This window comes from Chanodichthys erythropterus, chromosome 15 (genome assembly GCF_024489055.1).
Source record: "Chanodichthys erythropterus isolate Z2021 chromosome 15, ASM2448905v1, whole genome shotgun sequence".
Lineage (NCBI taxonomy): Eukaryota > Metazoa > Chordata > Actinopteri > Cypriniformes > Xenocyprididae > Chanodichthys > Chanodichthys erythropterus.
In genome coordinates this window covers 15,076,461-15,091,380 of record NC_090235.1, presented here as the reverse complement: position 1 = coordinate 15,091,380, position 14,920 = coordinate 15,076,461, and the positions used below count along the sequence as shown (strand labels likewise).

General features: G+C 45.2%; 1 protein-coding gene across 1 annotated transcript in view; it reads left to right on the top strand.

Moving 5' to 3' along the window:
* Positions 1–14,465, top strand: part of col14a1b (collagen, type XIV, alpha 1b) — a 46,997-nt gene extending 32,532 nt beyond the window's left edge. The window contains exons 25-49 of the mRNA XM_067410974.1: positions 391–537; positions 2,116–2,190; positions 2,262–2,401; positions 3,343–3,466; positions 3,555–3,698; positions 3,784–3,948; positions 4,137–4,175; positions 4,503–4,641; positions 5,052–5,194; positions 5,386–5,495; positions 5,594–5,752; positions 5,846–5,923; positions 6,043–6,129; positions 6,296–6,349; positions 6,430–6,525; positions 6,826–6,879; positions 6,960–7,013; positions 7,090–7,143; positions 7,482–7,553; positions 7,628–7,663; positions 7,740–7,806; positions 7,881–8,069; positions 10,316–10,393; positions 10,690–10,845; positions 12,480–14,465. Coding sequence (XP_067267075.1) covers positions 391–537; positions 2,116–2,190; positions 2,262–2,401; positions 3,343–3,466; positions 3,555–3,698; positions 3,784–3,948; positions 4,137–4,175; positions 4,503–4,641; positions 5,052–5,194; positions 5,386–5,495; positions 5,594–5,752; positions 5,846–5,923; positions 6,043–6,129; positions 6,296–6,349; positions 6,430–6,525; positions 6,826–6,879; positions 6,960–7,013; positions 7,090–7,143; positions 7,482–7,553; positions 7,628–7,663; positions 7,740–7,806; positions 7,881–8,069; positions 10,316–10,393; positions 10,690–10,845; positions 12,480–12,769 — 2,750 coding nt within the window. The 3' untranslated portion in view covers positions 12,770–14,465. The remainder of the gene's footprint in view (positions 1–390; positions 538–2,115; positions 2,191–2,261; positions 2,402–3,342; positions 3,467–3,554; positions 3,699–3,783; positions 3,949–4,136; positions 4,176–4,502; positions 4,642–5,051; positions 5,195–5,385; positions 5,496–5,593; positions 5,753–5,845; positions 5,924–6,042; positions 6,130–6,295; positions 6,350–6,429; positions 6,526–6,825; positions 6,880–6,959; positions 7,014–7,089; positions 7,144–7,481; positions 7,554–7,627; positions 7,664–7,739; positions 7,807–7,880; positions 8,070–10,315; positions 10,394–10,689; positions 10,846–12,479) is intronic.
* Positions 14,466–14,920: the final 455 nt, after the last annotated feature.

Sequence of the window (14,920 nt, the reverse complement as noted above, 5' to 3'; positions counted from 1 at the left end):
GTGTGTGTGTGTGTGTGTGTGTGTGTGTGTGTGTGTGTGTGTGTGTGTGTGTGTGTGAGTGTGTGTGAGTGTGTGTGTGCGTGAGTGTGTGTGTGCGTGAGTGTGTGTGTGTGTGAGAGTGTGAGAGTGTGTGTGTGTGAGTGTGTGTGTGTGAGTGTGTGTGAGTGTGTGTGTGTGAGTGTGTGTGTGTGTGTGTGTGAGTGTGTGTGTGTGTGTGAGTGTGTGTGTGTGAGTGTGTGTATCATTAGCGTGTCAGTTGTGAGGTTTCATGTGATTATATGTTACTGCAGTCTAACCTTCACTGACAAACGTGTCATTTAGAGTCTGAAACATGCTGCATATAAACACGATTTATAGTGTGACTGAATCCAGATTGAATCCTCCTTTCAGACGGTGAGAAACAGGAAGTGAGGTTGGCTGGCTCCGCCTCCAGACACTGCTTCAATGATCTCACGCCGAACACGCAGTACACGATAAGTGTTCACGCTCAGCTGCAGGACACGGAGGGACCGGCCGTCACCACCACGCAGAGGACATGTATGTGCAGGAAACCACGCATGCTGTTTCACACACTCACACAAACACACACACACTCACACACACACACTCACACAAACACACACACACACACACACTCGCACACACACACACACACACTCACACACACACACTCACACAAACACACACACACACACACACTCGCACACACACACACACACACTCACACACACACACACACACTCACACACACACACTCACACACACACACACACACACACACACTCGCACACACACACACACACACTCTCACACACACACACACACACACACACACACACACACACACACACACACACACACACTCACACACACTCACACACACACACACACACAAACACACACACACACACACACTCGCACACACACACACACACACTCGCACACACACACTCACACACACACACACACACACACACACACACACACACACACACACACACACACACACACACACTCACACAAACACACACACACACACACACTCGCACACACACACACACACACTCTCACACACACACTCACACACACACACACACACACACACACACACACACTCACACAAACACACACACACACACTCACACACATGCTCACACACACTCACATGCTCACACACACACACTCACACACACACACTCACACACACACACACTCACACACACACACACACACACACACACACACACACACACACACACACACACACACACACACACATGTTTGTTTTTGTGAATTGTGGGGACTTTCCATAGACTTCAATGCATTTTACACTGAACAAACTGTACATTCTATCCCCCTACCCTGCCCCTACCCCTAAACCTAACCCTCACAGGAAACTGTGCAAACTTTTACTTTTTCACAAAAACTCATTCTATATGATTTATAAACCCATTTACATTGTGGGGACCGCTGGCTGGTCCCCACGATGTAGGTGAACTCAGGTTTATATTACATCATGGGGACATTTGGTCCCCACAATGTAATATAAACAAAAGCACACACACACACACATATGAACACACACACACACATAAGCACACATATGAACACACACACAAACACACACACACACACATAAGCACACATATGAACACACACACACACACACACACACACACATAAGAACACACCTATGAACACACACACACACACATATGAACACACATATGAACACACCTATGAACACACCTATGAACACACACATGAACACATACACATATGAACACATACACACACACACATAAGAACACACATATGAACACACCTATGAACACACCTATGAACACACACATGAACACATACACATATGAACACATACACACACACATAAGAACACATATATGAACACACACACACACACACATATGAACACACCTATGAACACACACACACACACACACACTCACACACACACACACTCACACACACACACACACAAACACACACACTCACACACACACACACACACACACACTGAATGATCACAAGTTGTTGAATTGAGTTTCAGAGTTGAGCTTTCAGTGTGTTCTTTGTAATGGTGAAATGTGTGTGCAGTTCCTGTGAGCACGTCTCCGCCCACCACAACCAGCAGCACCGCCCCTCCGCCCACCCTTCCCGCCACTAAAGAAGGTACATGTCACATGACCTTGTGAGAGTTTAGGGGTGTACAGCAGGCTTCATTAGCTCTGTGTGTGTGTCAGTGTGTCGCGCTGCTAAAGCAGATCTGGTGTTTCTGGTGGACGGATCATGGAGTATCGGAGATGACAACTTCCAGAAGATCATCCGTTTCCTGTACAGCACAGCCGGAGCTCTAGACCGGATCGGGCCGGACGGGACTCAAGTGAGTGACGCTGCAGCACCAAACACACGTCTGATCCCGTAACCGTCGTCAGCCGAACGCCTTCCAGAGATTTCAACTTCATATTTCCATAATTTAACGACGTTCGTGGTTCTCTGATGTCACATGACATGCAGTTAAACAAATAAAATATTTAATCCTTTTTAGTAAGTGTTTAATTTTGATTACTTTAATTCTTTAATTATTTAAATTAATTTTACACAATTAAACAATGATGTAATTATTAGCGTTCCAGCATTTATTTTTGTTGTGGTTATCATTCATCACTGGCCTAAAGCCTCTGATAGTGTTCAGTCAGTTTAGACCAATAAAAATTGTGCATTTCATTTTTACATTGTGTTTTACTTGATCGCAGTGATGCAAAACCTGCTGACCTTTATGGTGAACGCAAAAAACATGTTTGACTTGATTAGAAAAGAATAAATGATCTTTTTAAGAAAAAATCTTCCATTGTTTGCAATCAAAAAACCGCTATGGGAAATAAAATATCAAAATATAGAGACATTTTTTTGGTGTACAGTTTACAAGTCAGCAAATGAACTGATGTGACTGTAACAGAGAGTTTTGCAAATCAATAATTTAGTAATTAAAACACTCTAGTCTTTGATCATGTCTAAAAATATATCAAAATGCAAAACCTCATAAAAATAAGCAAAATCTTGGAATTTAAATACATCTGCTTTATTTTAGGTTTGATAATTGTAAAATGTATAAAATGTGTTTTTTAATTATTATTTTTTTTAAATTTCATATAGAAATAAACGGTCTATTACTTTAGATGTAAATATTGTTTAGTAACACAAAATCAAAATACAAAATATTAAGCAATAAATGTTATTAAAATGGAATATAGTAGATAAAAATACAGTTATTATCTGATTATAGTCTTATGATGTGTGTGTGTGTGTGTGTGTGTGTCTCAGGTGGCCATCGCTCAGTTCAGTGATGACGCTCGCACAGAGTTCAAGCTCAGCTCCCATGATAATAAAGAGAGCCTGCTGGACGCCATTCAGAGGATCTCATATAAAGGAGGAAACACAAAGACAGGCAAAGACAAACACTCACACACCCTCAGCTCTGCTGTAAACACTGCAGTGATGCTCATGAGTGTGTGTGTGACCTCTGACCTCTGCAGGCAGAGCCATGCAGCATGTCAAAGACTCCGTGTTGACGGCGGTGGGCGGAGCCAGAAGGGGCGTGCCTAAAGTCCTGGTGGTGCTGACGGACGGCCGTTCCCAAGACGACGTCCTCCAGGTTTCCCAGGAGATCCAGGCAGAAGGTGCGTCACCGAGGCAATGAGAGTCTGTCTCCGTGCTAAAGTTCGCAACTCTTTCACTGTGTTTCATAGCGTGTGTTTTCTGTAGGTTATGTCGTGTTTGCCATCGGGTTTGCCGATGCTGATTATGGCGAGCTGGTGAGTATCGCCAGCAAACCCAGCGAGAGACACGTGTTCTTCGTGGACGATCTGGACGCCTTCAGAAAAATCGAAGAGAAACTGATCACCTTCGTTTGTGAAGCTGCTTCAGCAAGTAAGCGTGTGTGTTTGAACTTAACCATATTTGGGGGATAAATTTGTGTAAAATCTCTGTAAGAAATAAAATAAAGTATAATTAAAACTAAAAATGAAGACAGTTTTCTGTTAGGGTTACCTGTATGTAATGGCAGTGTTGAGTTCTGCAGTGAAGTAAACATGCGTGTGTTTCTGTGTTGTTTGTAGCGTGTCCATCAGTTCCCATGAGCGGCAGCACTTTACCAGGTAAATGATTCAAACACACACAAACTCTGAGCTTTATTGTCGTTCAGTGTTGTCTGAATGTTTGTAAAAGTCTTCATCTCGCTGAGATCTGCTGACGTCCGGCGACTCGAGCCTCAGTGGCCACTGGCAAAAGAAAGTGGTCTTAAAAAGTCTTAAATTTGATTTTAAAACCCCTGCAGATGCCCTGAACCGTGTGAACAGTGCATTACATCGGTCCTGTTCAGCATTGGCTCAATCTGGGTTCACATTTTTATGTGGCATCATCTTGATATGACTGAACGTCTGTGGCCGTTGATCTGTAGTGACAGTGTTGTCGGTCTGTGTCAGGGTTCAGGATGATGGAGACGTTCGGGCTGGTGGAGCATCTGTACAGCAGCGTGAGCGGCGTGTCGATGGAGCCGGGGACCTTCAACAGCTACAGCAGCTACAGACTCGGCAGCGACGCGCTCCTGACGCAGCCCACCAGGTGACGCTCACGCTCGCCACACGCATCTGATGAGTGTGTTGAGGAAGATTTTTGCCACATAATAGTGGAGTCCAGTCATGAAAATAGCAACATTTGACAAATTTTGGATGAATCAAAAGATGGCCTGAACACAAGTTGGCGATACGGACTAGTGCACTGGTCCTCAGCCCTGCTCCTGGAGAGCCACTGTCCTGCAACCCTAATCAAACACTCCTGAACCAGATCAAGCTCTTCAGGATTGAAAATCAGAAGCTGAAGAAGGTTGGATATAAACTCTGCAGGGCCGTGGGCCTCAGGAGCAGGACTGAAGACCTATGGACTAGCGTCTGTCATTTCATTTGAGAAAACTGTCATCAGATACACCCAGAAACTTTGAATTTGAAATGAAATCAGACTAAACTCTCATGCAGGTTCATCCATCCGGAGGGTCTGCCGTCAGACTACACCATCACCATGCTGTTCCGGCTGCTTCCGGAAACCCCACAGGAGCCCTTTGCATTGTGGGAAATCCTCAACAACAACAACGAGCCATTAGTGGGAGTCATTCTGGACAGTGAGTAACACGCTGCCGTCTTTGTTTTCATAAAACGAGGGATCCTGCAGCACATGCAGCAACACGGTTGGTTGGGTTCGATTCTCAGGGAATGCATGAGCTTGAATGCGTCTGCCAAATGCATCGATATAAAATTTGCTTTTGAAATCCAAATCTCGTTTCACTTCATCTGAGCTCACTTCACTTCACAGTTGCAGGAAAGACTCTGACTTTTTTCAACACCGATTATAAGGGCGATTTTCAGACGGTGACATTTGAGGGGATGGAAATCCAGAAACTCTTCTATGGCAGTTTCCACAAGGTCAGAATCACAAAGCGCAGGAGATTCAGTCTGTGAACATCCTGTTGTCTAATGCAGCATGATTCAGGGCTGCTGTGTGTGTGTGTTTGTGATCACAGCTGCACATCGCAGTGAGTAAGACCTCGGCTCTGGTGATGGTCGACTGTAAATCGGCAGGAGAGAAGCCTGTTAACGCAGCCAAAAACATCAGCACTGACGGGGTGGAGGTTCTCGGCCGGATGGTTCGATCCAGAGGCTCCAAAGACAACTCTGCTCCGGTACCTTGTGTGTGAGAGATCAAAGTGAAAGTCATGCATAAATGCAGTTGATGGTTAGAATAACACATCTCACATCTGTGTGTGCGTGTTTAGTTTCAGCTGCAGTCCTTTGATATCGTGTGCAGCACATCATGGGCTCGACGGGACAAATGCTGCGAGCTGCCCAGCCTGGTGAGTGTGTGTGTGTGTGTGTGTGTGTGTGTGTGAGATTCATGTTTTTAAATGAGCAGCAGATTCATGAATGTTCATGTACAGTGTGTGATTCAGCTGATGTGTTTGTTTGTTTCCAGAGAAAGGAAGCTGACTGTCCATCTCTCCCACGCGCCTGTACCTGCACTCAGGACAGTAAGGGCCCTCCTGGCCCCGCCGGACCTCCTGTACGAGCTCATCCTCATCATCATCATCATCATCATCATTATCATCATCTCAGACATCAGTCACTGACTCTGTGTGTGTGTGTGTGTGTGTGTGTGTGTGTGTGTGTGTGTGTGTGTGTGTGTGTGTGTGTGTGTGTGTGTGTGTGTGTGTGTGTGTGTGTGACAGGGAGGTCCTGGTATCAGAGGAGCCAGAGGAGATCGAGGTGAACCCGGCCCTGTGGTACAAAATTACCCACAATCCACCTTACTAACTAACATTTCTCTAGAGATTGCAAAAGAACATCTCATGTTTGTTTGCAGGGTCCTGTTGGTCCAGTAGGGGACGCTGGAGTTCCAGGAGCTCAGGGGCCTCCCGGCCCTCCGGGGCCCAGCGGACGCTCCATCAGAGGCCCTACGGTAACTCAGCTGCACCCTCCACACCGGTTTCACAAATGATTCATTCTCACTGCTCATAATCTTCTCAGATCAAGTCAGTCAAGGCATGTCTAAAATCATTTGAAATCTTCTCAGATCAGATAGCTTTTAGAGTTGCAGTGATTCTTCCGTATCGTGACATGTATTTTTTATATTATAAATAAAATCACTGATGTCATGTTCTTTTGCTCTACAAGCTCAATGTTTCTGTGAACCCATCGTGTGCAGAAGGCGTGATTTGAGACACATGTGAATTCTGTGTTGTTGTGATGGTGTTTTCAGGGCGCTCCGGGTGAGACGGGACAGAAGGGAGACGCGGGTCCTCCAGGGCTGCAGGTAAATCACACGCTGCGAACCTTCGCTCACGTCTGTCTGTGCTCACGCCTGCGCTGACGTCATGTCGTGTCTTCCTGTAGGGTGTTCCCGGCTCGCCTGGCTCTCCGGGACGTGAGGGGCCTGCAGGAGCCCGGGTAACTGTCCGTCAGCTGTGCTGTCATGTTAAAGCTGTGCTTGTGCGTGTGATCATGTGTGTTTCATCCTCCACAGGGTCTGCCAGGTCCAGACGGTCCTCAGGGACGAGTGGGAGCTCCGGGGACTATAGTGAGTCCACAAACATGTACAGGTTTAATAGCGGTGTCGCGATGTACTCGTGTTCGTATTTAAGCTGCATGATTAATCAAAATAAAATCAGTAACGCAATATGTGTTAGTGTGATTGTCAAATCACAAAGCCTGTGATTAAATAAATATATGCGCTGTGTGTTTGAGAGTGAAGCCTGGCAGTGTGTTCATTTACATGCAGATCATGATCCAGTGTTTCACTTTCATTTACTGTCAATCGAGTCAGTCTGAAACTATGGATCATGATCTGCATGATGAAAACTCAAGTATCATGGAGCCCTAGTTGATAGAGTGTGTGTGTGTGTGTCATTATAACAGGGAGGTCCAGGAGCCCCTGGGGCCCCGGGAGAAAATGGCCCTGCAGGACCTAGAGGAGAACAGGGTCCTCCGGTACGTCTGTCTGTACACGCGTGCACATGATACGAGTGATCGAAGCGGTGCTAAACGCTCTCTCTGTGTTTCAGGGACTCCCGGGACCTAAAGGAGACAAGGGTGAGAGGGTAAGTGTCCTCCTTGGAGAGTCTGATTGGATAAGAGCAACATCCTCACGTTCTTCTGCTTGTGTGTGTTAAATAGGGTGAAGTCCAGTCCACGTCTTCTGTACAAGCCATAGCGAGACAAGTGTGTGAGCAGCTGATCCAGAGTGAGCCCGCAGACATGCGCACAGCATTCTGGGATTGTGTTATTGTGTCTGACATCACTCTCTCTGGGTTGCAGGTCACATGGCACGCTACAGTTCCATTCTGAACCACATTCCCAGCCAGCCGGTGTCGATCCGCACCGTCCCCGGACCGCCGGGAGAGCCGGGCCGACAGGGGACTCCAGGACCTCAGGGAGAGCAGGGGCCACCTGGACGACCCGGATTCCCCGGCAGTAACGGAGAGAATGGCCAGCCTGGAGCCAGAGGTGGATGACTGCGTTTATACTTACACCACTAAACTGAGAGAAAAACAACTCTTCATGTGGAAACAAACATTATTTTCTGCAGTTCCAAACCAACTTTTTTTTTACAGTGCTTTATACAGTACACACATGTTTGTTTTATTTATTGTTTTGTCCTGATATAGTGCAGTACACAATCACAGTATATGATGGTGAATAAGCAAGTATTCAAGTCGTTTGTTCCTCCCTGCCCTCGTTTTCTCATGGTTTGGAATACACACGATTTGTGTGTTATGGGTTTGGGAGCGGAGCATGCTCTGTCAGCCTTCGGGGGGGTTAACAGAGAGTATTGTGACAAGCTGCCTCTTCCCACGCTCCGCTCCCACCTGTCACTCCTCAAGGAGAGTGATCTTGTGTTCTCTGCGGTTCTAGCTCAGATCGTGAGGATCGCAAATGGATTTCTCAGAGGGCTTAGAGACGGGCCTCACCCTTTCATCTCGCTGAAATCGGAAGCCTGCGCTGCGGCTTCTTCCGCCCGAGGAGAGAGCCCGGTGCTTCAGCGATCCAGCTCTGAGGAGGTGGATGTGTTGAGCATCAAGGCTGGTGAGATAGAGCATTTGCCTCTTCTGGAGATGATGGCATGACATTTAGGAACACTTCCTTTTAGACCTAAGAGGCCATCATGTGCTTGACAACACATTGGTAATCTCTTACATAAATCACCAGGGGAGGTCTGCATCCGCGTCCACTATGCAAACTGGTGCACAAGATCCTCCTGTGGTCCCAAGGGAAACTCTCTGTAGTAGTATACAGCAGTATACATCCTGGGGTACCGAAATGTAGGAGGCGACATCCTGTTGAGACAGAGGCTGAGGCCCAGGGAATGGCAACTTCACCCCGAGGTGGTGGAGCATATATGGGAGGTTCTGGCCAAGCAGAAGTGGATCTGTTTGCGTCTCAGGACACGACGCACTGTCCACTTTGGTTCTCCCTCAAACATGGCCGAGGCTACGTCTGTACGCTTTTCCCCTGATTGCTCTGCTCCCAGGAGTTCTGGAGTCTACTACTAGTAGCAATATACTGGCCGAGCTGAATTTAGATTTTGGACCTATTGTCCCTCCTCAATGGCTCTCCCTTCACCCTCACCCAGAGATATGGAACCTGTGCGTTTGGCCTCTGAGGGGACCCAACTCATAGACTCAGGTCTCTCAGCTGAGGTTGTGGAGACCATACCTTACTCTAGAACTCCATCCACAAGGAAACTTTAAACCTTGAACTGGAAAGTCTTCGCTTCTTGGTGCAGAATGTGTCAATGGGATCCAGTTAACTGTCTGATTGGCTCAGTGTTAGAATTTTGCAAGATCTTTTTTCTGCCGGGCAGTCCCCGTCCACATTAAAGGTGTAGGTGGCGGCCATAGCTGCCTACCATGTCCCTGTGGGTGGTGTTTTGGTGGGGAGGAACCCGTTGGTGACAGGTTTCCTTCATGGTGCTTTGAGGCTGAGGCCTGCAATCCGTACCAGAGTTCCAGCTTGGGAACTGGCTATTGTGCTAGAAGGCCTATCTATGGCTCCCTTCGAGCCCCTTGATGCGGCTTCAGAAAAGTTTGCTAGCCATTTCTTATGTTAGAAGAGTAGGAGATCTCCAGGCCTTGCTGGTATCCCCCACGTGCCTTGAGTTCGCACCAGGGATGGTCAAGGCTTTCCTCTAGCTAAAGCCGGGCTATGTCCCTAAGGTGCCGACCAATGTTTTGCAAGCCCTCTGCTCTCCTTTGCGTCGCCCTGCCATACTTTATTCATCCCTGTGATCGACTTGCTTCGGCCAACTGAAGCTAACGCCAGTCATTCCGGATGTACTTTTATGCTTTCCTGGTTGTGATGTCACCTGCCTGTGACGTTCCGTCTCGCCATTGGACTAGTTGACACGTGCTTCAGATGCAATCACGCAGATGCGTTCCCAAAGCGTCCTTGATGCAGCATCTCATTCCCTTCTCAGGGAACAATAAATACAGTCGTAACCTGAGATGTTCTGCTGTAAAGCAGCTCTACAGAAGACAATAGAGACATTGATCAGATCAGTTCAGCTCAGTTTCTTTCTCATCTGATAGTGTCAGTGCAGTCAGATCAATAATATTACTGGATATCAATAGTCTTTTAAAGCCCAACTAAGCAAGTAAAGCCAAATCACTGAGACAGAGTAAATCACATTCACACACCTGTTGATCGTGTTTGAGCAGAGAAGATGGAGAGTCAAACTGTGTTTTCATCATCAGGCCCTCCAGGTGAGAAGGGAGAGAAGGGTAATCCAGGTGTGGGTGTGCAGGGACCGAGAGGAGCCGCCGGACCTCCAGGTGAACCTACACACACTCACACACACACACTCACACACACACACACACACACATACACACACACACACACACACACACACACACACACACACACTCACAAACACACACACACACTCACACACACACTCACAAACACACTCACACACACACTCACAAACACACACACACACACACACACACACTCACACACACACTATTGTTCAGTGTGTGTGTGTGTTTAAGGGCATCTTAGCCACTTTACTCGATAGAATATATGAAACAGGAAGTTGAAGAATCTGTTTCCTTGTGTGCCACAGGACCGCCTGGTGAAGGGAGGACAGGAAGTCCAGGTCCGTCTGGTCGCCCCGGTAACCCCGGGAGTCCCGGCAGACCTGGAATACCAGGACCAGTGGGTCCACCGGGACCGGCCGGATACTGCGACCAGAACGCCTGCCTCGGGTACAATGTGGGAGGTGAGTATGTGTTAATCGTCCTTCACTGCTTCATAAGGTTTCTGTTGCGCATGTGATTATTGTGGCACGTGTTGCATGAGATAAATCTAAATTCTCTCTCTCTCTCTCTGGCTGTTTAGAATGGAATATTAACATACTGCATACATTCATACGGCTGCAAGATAAATCCAAATAAACCTGAAATCGCGGTATGGCTTAGTGCTATTATTAAATCCCAAAGGCTGTGATTTAATTAGATATAGAAAGAGAGTGAAGCGCAGCTCTGTGTTCATTCAGACGCCAGCAGCTCATGATCCGCCAGTGTTTCAGCGTCTCGATTCACAGAATGAACTCCATCTGCATCTGCTTTAACATGCATCTGAGAACCAAACCTGCGGCAGACATCTTCACAAACAAGAGCAGCTTTAAGGGCTTCATGCGGTTTTTTGATAAAAGTTTGACCGTTTAATCAGTCTGTCTTGTACTTTTACAATTGTTTGTGTTGATCACAAAAAACAATTGCCCCATTTGTGAAGCCCTTCAAACAAGTCATTTTAAATCGCAGTTTATCAGAGAAAATCTCCAAAATGCGCAGCTTTATCCTTCATTGTCACATGACCTCACTGTTGCATGTTTAATTTGGCAAGTCAGTCAAACTCTGTAGAAAAGGAGTTGGTCATTGTGTGCTCTGAATACTCTATACTGCATGTTTTGACAGATGCAGTAAGCCTATTCAATGCATAGAAATAATTCACATACTGTACAGAGGATTCATACTGCAGAAATAGTATGATATTCCTGACGGCTTCTGTGTGTCACACTAACACAGTGAAACAGGCTGAACATCTAACATGAGCATTGTAGTGTCTGTGGGGGCGGGGCTGGCAACCATTGAATAGTAATGTGTGCATGTGGGGCGGGGCAGGGGGTGTGGCCTGTCAACCAATGACAGTCAAGAGAGACTTCACCCAAAAAATAAAATCTTTGTCATCGTTCAGCTTAGAGTCACGACACTTCGAGGTTTTGCAGTGAATTATTTCAATGGCGTCTAGAGAACATTTCTGACATCAGCAATTATCTTAAATTTAGCTTTAACCACCATGAAAAAAAATTCTCACATGCCGCTTTTGAATGAATTGATGAAGCTTTTATTTTTGGGTGAACTAACTCTGTATATAAGTGTTTCTCAACTGCTTTTGGCTCCATTTCTACATTCGACATCAACATGGTACCAAAGCAGCAAAATATCCTGACATATTGAATATTTATTTATTAATAAGACCATGAAGTCTGTAATCCAGAGAAAGATGAAGGTGATGCAGACTGAAGAGGAAAGCTGTAGTTGGTTTGATGATCTCAGCAGCTCATTCACATCGTGTGCATCCTCATGTTTATTTAATGTCCTCCGAGTCATGTTTTCTTTGACCTCGTGTGTTTTTGAGGATGAGACGCATCACACAACTTGTCTAATTTGATGGCCTTCGACTAAGTGATGGATGACACACGACCTTTGATGTCTTGGTCCATTTATTTTTCTGGCCGCACTGCATGATTATATAGTTGCACGTCATTGATTGTTGGTCCATCGGGTGAGAGCCGCTGCTTCAGTAATGTGTGTCCTGTCCGTCTCTGTACGTGCTGCTTCTGCGGGTCAGAACCAGGCTTTGATGGCGACCTCACTGACAGAGATGTTCCTGCAGTTCAACTGCCGTCCAGCTCGTACCAGCCGTACGGACCGGAGGCCGAGGCCGAGGAAGACGACCCCTACGGAAGCTACGGCTCCTACTACCAGCCCAACTACCCTCCGCCTCGCCCCGTTCAGCCCGACGACCCTGTCATAGCGTCGGAGGTGGAGGAGCTGCGCTCGCCGGGCATACAGCGACAGACGCGCAGCCTCGCAGACCTGCGCAGACGGCAGCCTAGAAGAGCAGCTCAGAGGACGTAACCGTCGCGCAGGAAACGCATCGCTGTCACAGACAGGAAATGCATGGACAGACAGAAACAGGAAGTGTGTCAAGTGAAGTCAGCTTGATTTCTACAGCGCTTTATACAATACAAATTATTTCAAAACAACTTCACTGTAATAAACAGGAAAATAACAGAATTAATGATGCAAACACCATCAAATTCATTTACTTGTCTAGTAATACCACATTATTTGTTTGTAACAACAGGTTTACATTCATCGAAGGTCAAAAACACTTTAATTCTCTCATAATATCCACTGCAGCATCAGCTCTTTTCTCTCAGTGTCTGAAACGCTTCGTTCAAAGATTCGGTCTCTTAACTGCTCTGCTCTGATTGGTCAGCCCTCCCGGTCTGTTGTGATTGGTCAGAAACCAAACGCTCATTATCATATCTGGATCGTCAGTTTTACCGTATCAATCTCATCAAAGTGGATTTGCTTTGGCAGCAGAAAACAGCGTCTTCTCGACACGAACAACACGAACCAAACTCCTCCAGTCTCAGACACAACTACAGTGATTGAGGGCGGGGCAAAGAGACGCTGTTCAGCCAATCAAGACTCGTTTCAGGCAGCTCATTCATTCACAAACCGCTCTATTACATACTACATGTACACACTACAAAGCTAACAGGCACTTCAGGCATAATCAGGTTAAGAATGAGAGTTACATCTGCTTAGATTAAAGATGATTTCTGATAGTAAACCACAAACAACAGAACAATTAATGAAATTAATCTTATTTACACGCATAACAGACACATTTCATCGCAAAAGCATTCAGACATTTGAGACTTTAAAACGCTCACGGTGTCAGACTGATGGAGACTCAGTATTCATTTCTCTGTCTTTCTGTGAAGGTGATGTGTTGGATATATATTCACAGCGACATCGTGAATATGTGCTTTGTTGTACTAATTTAAGGCTATTTAAGTTTCTGAAGAAAACACCAGCAGGACAGCTTCGTGTCTTTTCCTTTATGATGTCTGAACGGTGAACCGAATCATTCTTTCAGGTTCTTTTCTGATTGAATCAGTTCAGTGCCTTGAACCGATTCTTCCCAACGGTCCGAATCAGTTTGTTTGAGTTTGATAATGTAGGTGATTATTGCTGTCTATTAATATTATTACATTTAAATGACTGTGATTGAGCATCGTTCTTGTGTTTATTTAGAGAAAAACGGTCAGTTGAAAATAATTTTTTATTATATTGTATTTTGAATTTGATTGGCTGTTTGGTATATAAATGTTTCTTCTGCTTGAGATGTGAGAGCTCAAGTTAAACACAGATATATCGTCATAATATCAAGATTTGTTTGAATCTGTATGGAGGCTGATGATTCTGTCTGAAAATAAGAGTCACATTCAGATGATTCTGTTGAGTTTGTGTTCAAGAGTCTCTTTATATCAGCTGTATATTGATACTGATTCAGTGTCACAGATTAAACTTGATTATTCTGCAGTTTCTCACTTTCTCAAGCTTTGGCCACATTGTTGTTTTATCTTCAGAAGTTATTTATTTTATCTTGTAAGGTTTCTCTTTATTCTCAGTATTCAGCATGTTTTAAACTTTTAACTATATCTGCTGTTGTTTACAATCATTTGTTTCACATTTCACAGTCATGTGTCATTTTTTGATGTAATGATTGCAATAACGTGTTTTGATCAGCTGAATTATAGAGCAGGTCAAATCGATTTAATAAAAAATATCAAAAAACAACTGAAAATATTTGTTTCTTGAAAGCCATTATGAAATACAGGGAATTGAATTCCCAGGATTCCTGAAATCTCTTTTGAGAATGTTTTCTGTGATGGGTGGGTTTAGGGGAGAGAATATAGAGTTTGTACAGTATAGAAATCATTATGTCCCCATAAAACATTAAAGTAACTAATAAGAGTTTATCTATAGTTATTATCAAAACTTCCTTCAATAATAGTCATGCACGACACTTCTGAGTGTGTGTTTGTGCGTAAATGTAAATAACTATTTTAGACCGATTTAATATTTGAGGGCTCGCGAATCCGCCAGCAGAGGGCAGCAGTTCATCACGTGACACTATACAGAGCAGGAAAATAACAGAATCAATTATGCAAACATGAGAGAAATTCAGATTGTGCTGTAAAGCAGCTCTAC